General features: G+C 37.7%; 1 protein-coding gene across 1 annotated transcript; it reads right to left on the reverse strand.

Annotated features, from left to right (window-relative positions):
- Positions 1-620: 620 nt before the first annotated feature.
- LOC141621884 (putative disease resistance protein At4g27220) lies at positions 621-4,623 on the reverse strand. The gene is made up of 2 exons (XM_074438035.1): positions 4,542-4,623; positions 621-3,544 (listed from the first exon to the last, which is right to left on the reverse strand). The coding sequence occupies exon 2, from the start codon at positions 3,521-3,523 to the stop codon at positions 707-709; it is 2,817 nt and encodes a 938-aa protein (XP_074294136.1). The 5' UTR covers positions 3,524-3,544; positions 4,542-4,623; the 3' UTR covers positions 621-706.
- Between the last annotated feature and the right edge of the window lie 347 nt (positions 4,624-4,970).

A 4,970-nucleotide genomic window follows, 5' to 3' on the forward strand; every position in this document is an offset into this window, starting at 1 on the left:
AACTCGTAAAATTAGAGAGGAATTCCTACCTTATCTTCAAATTATTTCTCCTTGTTAAACCTTTGGACTTGAAATTGATCAATTTCGGTTGCTTTCTCTAGGAAATAGTACTCCATATTAACTAGATCTTTAATTATATGGGTAATTTGAATGAAGAAAACATTGACATATTAGAAACGATTGTCATTTATGTGAAGATTGAAAGATATTGGGAAGTAGAATATCTCAAACGCCATATTGTGAAGGAGAAATTGAAGCGTGAATGCTTGATATTGGGAAGGAAAAATCAACGCCATATTGTCAGTTACTCAATTGTATTTTTAACTTTTTTTTTTTTTACATAGTAAGGATTATGAACTTGGGCCCTAATTTTGGAGGCCCGGTTCGGGCGCCCTGGGTTTAGCGGTTTTTCGTGCCCGTCTATTTAGAAATGGGTAATATGTAACTAAATGATATGTAGAATTTCTTTTACTTATATAATATCAATTTATCGTTGTCAACAAAAAAAAAAAAAAATCCTTGTTATATGATAATACGAAAATAGTTATATCAATTACGTAAACATGATGAGTGGAACAGTACAATTTACATATATACTTAGAAAGAAATGAATGCTCAAAGGCGACTTAATTCGAGAATCAGTCTATATATCACTATGTACATATTTTGTATAGGCGAAATTGATGCAACTTATGAAAATGAAGTGTCATAAAACTGAAGTTATACAAGCACGTTTAATGAGAGCATTCCTAAGGAGCTTCACATCTTTAGGGTAACTCTTGTCAAGAGATGTCCACCATTCAATATCAGTAGGCAGATAATGGAGAGTACCATCAGAAGAATCACAAAGTAAAGGAAGTGAAAGTGGAATCATCTTCAACATTGGGCAACTCTCCTTGCTTATGTTATTCAGAGAACTACAAAGCAACAATCCCCTACAAATACTCTCTAATTCAGGCAGGTTACACAATGTCAATGTGTTCAGTTTCGCAAGTGACAGTAAACCTGTTTTACACCCGACATTTGCTTCATCTCCTTCATTAGCTGATATAATCTCGGTCATGTTCGGACAGTTGACAAGCTCGATTTCTTGCAAGTTTGGTAGGAGTTGCTGTTCTAGCAATGCAACCGGGAATAACTTCTTGATTCTAGGGCAACTATAGATATGTAGCTTTCGGAAATGGGAAAATGTTTGTGGTGGAATTGGTGTAGGATGTGATGCTGTGGGTGACCATAGGTAGTCTATCCCTTCGCAATTCCTGATTTCACATACCCTTAGTTCTGTTGCTCTTTGTAAGGTGGGTATAGCATCAAGTAGCCCTCTTTCGCGGAACTGACAATCATTGATTCCTAGAAATTGGATGTTTCTTGGAAGAAGAATACCCTTTTTTCCTCCATTCAAGCTACTCTTATAGACTGATACAATCCGATCCAAGCCACTTAACCGACCTTGGTCCCGAGATGGAACAGAGTAGTCAGCAGTTCCAAGGAGGATAAAGTTGTAGTTCTTGAGCTTCCAGTGATGTCGAGATTCGATGAATTTAGCCCAATCATTCATATCAAAAATTGACCTGCAATGTATTCTCTCAAGGTGACTTAAACGCATAAGATGTATCCCTTTTAGGGTTTGGCTGAGTTTGAAAACCTGCAAATTATACAGCCCAGGAAGAATCCTGCTAAATGGGATTGATAGATCTTTTATTTGAGACAAGTCGAGACGTCTCAGGTTTGTAAGTCGGTCTAGTCCATCAGGTGCGTCTTTGATCCTTGTGTGCCGAAAATCCAGTTCTCTTAGTTTCTGAAGCCGGGTCAATGAGGGCACATAAGTTAGGTTCCAACAACCATTGACCAGAATTGCAGAAAGATTTTCCAAGTTGGATATGCTCTCTGGTACTCTCTTAATTCTTGTAAAAGACAAGTTAAGAACCTTGAGGTTTTTCATGTGTATAAAAAAAGAATCCAAGATATTTTCCAAGGGATTGCATTGAAGCAATAAAGTAGTGAGCTTAGGGCACTTAGGTGACACTCCTGGTAGAATTTCAGAAATATGATTATGAACAAACGAGGCTTTTTCGACATTTTCAGGCCATTGATCCTCATTTGGTACTTCATTTAGTTCGGCTCTTGGATAGACCATAAAGCGAGGGGAACACTTTGTGATGCTGATTGCCATATCCCTTAGTAAATCATGCATCTTCACATATCTTTCTCCATTATAATTTTTTGCTTCTAATAAGCAAGAATTTTCGAGCCTATTTAAGATGGTATTCCCCTTTTGAAATTGCTCTTCCCTGGATTCAGTCTCCTCAAGTGATCCCTCTGATATCCAAAGATCGATCAGTTCCTCTCTGAGTATTCTGTAACCTTCAGGGTATAACACACAGCTCAGAAAACATTTTTGTAACCTGGTATCATTCAAGTGACAAAAACTGAACCTTAGGACCGGAAACACCTCGTTTTCCATGTCGTCTTGCCCTCTTAAAGGTTTTCTCAGCTCTTGCAGAGCATTGTTCCATTCATTGACATCGATCACCCCGCTCATGGCCCGAGCCATGGTCCTTATACCAAGAGGTAAACCACCACATTCTCTGGCAACCGACCTTGCAATTTCTTTACATTCCCCTAAAAGTGTGTTGTAGTTTCCAAGACGATCCACAAACAAGCGCCATGCTTCTCCCTCAGGAAGAGGTTCTACCTTAAGAAATCTTTGGCATGCCATCCTACGACACACGTCTAAAGAACGAGAAGTGACAACAATCTTACAGTTAGTCGATGAAATAGGAACTCCTAGGTCCTCCAATGGACAATGGTTCCACAAGTCATCTAGAATCAACACTATTTTCCCAATCCTTGATAGGATGCTAGATAGCATGGCAGCCCTCTTCCTAGGATCTTCATCACTCGAAAGATACAAACCTACTGATCTAGCAATCTTGTTTTGCAACTCTATTACACTACCTTGACTTGCAGTAACCCAATAAACATCACCCCAAATACTCTTATCCAAGAGCATGTTGTGAACATGCATCATAAGGGATGATTTCCCGACACCTCCCATTCCGTAAATTCCAATCCTCTGCACCTTATCATCTCCGAGCCATCTGCAGATTGTTTTAGTGTTTTGTACAAACATTTGCCCCACTAGATTTCGAGTCACCAGTGGCAGCCTAGTGTTGTTTAAATCCAATGTAAGACCATTTCGAAATTGGCCTTGATCAATTAATTCTTCAGTTTCCTTGGAGAGCCGCGCAATGTCATCTTTGAGTTGTAGACTTGGCAAAAGAAGTCTCATATTTTTGACTTTGTCGCTGATGGTCTCAATCTCTGACCCTTTCTGTCGGACGTTTCTCAACCAGAGTTCAACTTGTCTCCTTCGTTTCTTTCCGAACTGTAAGTCTGCCATGTCAAGCTCAGAAGTAATATCAGCTGCTCTAGCAGCCAGCAGTTGAGCTTTGTTTTGAAGAATCGTTATCTTGTCGTCTAGGTTGAAGCTCTTGGCTATGAAGCCGCTTATGATGGCCATGTTTTGAGTAACAGTTGGTGTCTGCTGATGCAATAATACACCATATCAGAAGGTTATGCTGTCAGTTATTGAACAAATTACAAAAACAGCAGCAAGACATGCATAAACTCATACAAGTATTGGACTCAGTGGTGAGGAAAGGGAAGACTGAAGAGACGTAGTCATTTTTCTTCTGTAGATTTCGTGTGTTGGAGGGATTTTGATTTACACGTGCTAAGAAAAATAGATTGGTTCATGTTCCTAAAATCATTTTCTGTTAACCAAACAAGGGAAATTGACCTGTCCTTTCCCTCGTCCGTTCCATCTCCTTCTATCCAAACAAAGGTCAAAGGGTAGTATATTTTTTTGGATACCATAGAAGGAACTAGGAAGGAAGAGAAGGGAGAGGAAACGGACATTCAAATTGTTAATAAGTGGATCATAATTTCCTATGTCTGAAGAGGTTGAAAATTGATCTGTTCATTTCCCTTCAACCTATTTTTAGCCAAACAAGGGAAACTGACTCCACCATTTCTCTCCCGCGATTTCTCTATGAAATTTCTCCATACAAACATTAAGGAGAGGAAGGGAAGGAGACGGGAGATGGACATTCGGAATGCTATAGGCCCCATGGGTAAAATCAACGTATTACATACTTCATCTGGATGTCGGTTTTCTTCCCATTTCAATAAAATACTCCTCACATATATCAGATAAATGGAAAGAAAAATTTATGTCCGAACATAATGATCAGAGAAATGATTTTAGTGAGGAGCATCATTGTTTCATGTTATGAGTTCACAACAATATCATTTCATATCACATACAACCATATTTTTTCTTAAGAACTTGACAATATATTCAGATATTAACAGCTTTTAATCTAGTACTCCAGTTTTTTACCAACACTTGAAAGCGGGAGTCTTTGAAATTCATCATGCAATGCAAATGAATCAACAAACAAAGATATGAAATTAAATTAATAAATAGATTTAAGTTGAACAAATGATTTAAGAAGAAGGAATATAAGAGTACCTACCTGATTAGTGGGTTTGATGATTAATTAGTCAACTTTATTTTGCACCAAGAGTTGGGACTTGAAACCGCATGAACAAGATGAGGAAAATAGAGTAAGGATATAAAAAACACAAGTACTATCAAGTTTATTATTAGTGTGGTATGTGTAGATTGTACAATTGATGACCTCAATTCATACGCAACAACCCATGCCAAACTAACTCACTATTCTATCTTACTTTCCTCCAAATTTCTTCCATTGTAATTTACTAATTTACAACTCCTTCATTTCATTGTCAAAACATATAAAATTACTTGCTTCCTAAGATTAAATTTAAATAATACTCCGCACTATTTCTTCTCATTTGATCCGACTCCTAAAATTAGTTGCTACCAAATCCATCAATAAGTGCAATTTTTTTTATGTTACAACGATTTAGATATCATTTCA

This window comes from Silene latifolia, chromosome X, assembly GCF_048544455.1.
Source record: "Silene latifolia isolate original U9 population chromosome X, ASM4854445v1, whole genome shotgun sequence".
NCBI classification, from domain to species: Eukaryota; Viridiplantae; Streptophyta; class Magnoliopsida; order Caryophyllales; family Caryophyllaceae; genus Silene; species Silene latifolia.

Bases quoted from the DNA above. Each gene is read 5' to 3' on its own strand.
- LOC141621884 (XM_074438035.1), bottom strand. From the start codon at position 3,523: ATGGCCATCATAAGCGGCTTCATAGCCAAGAGCTTCAACCTAGACGAC.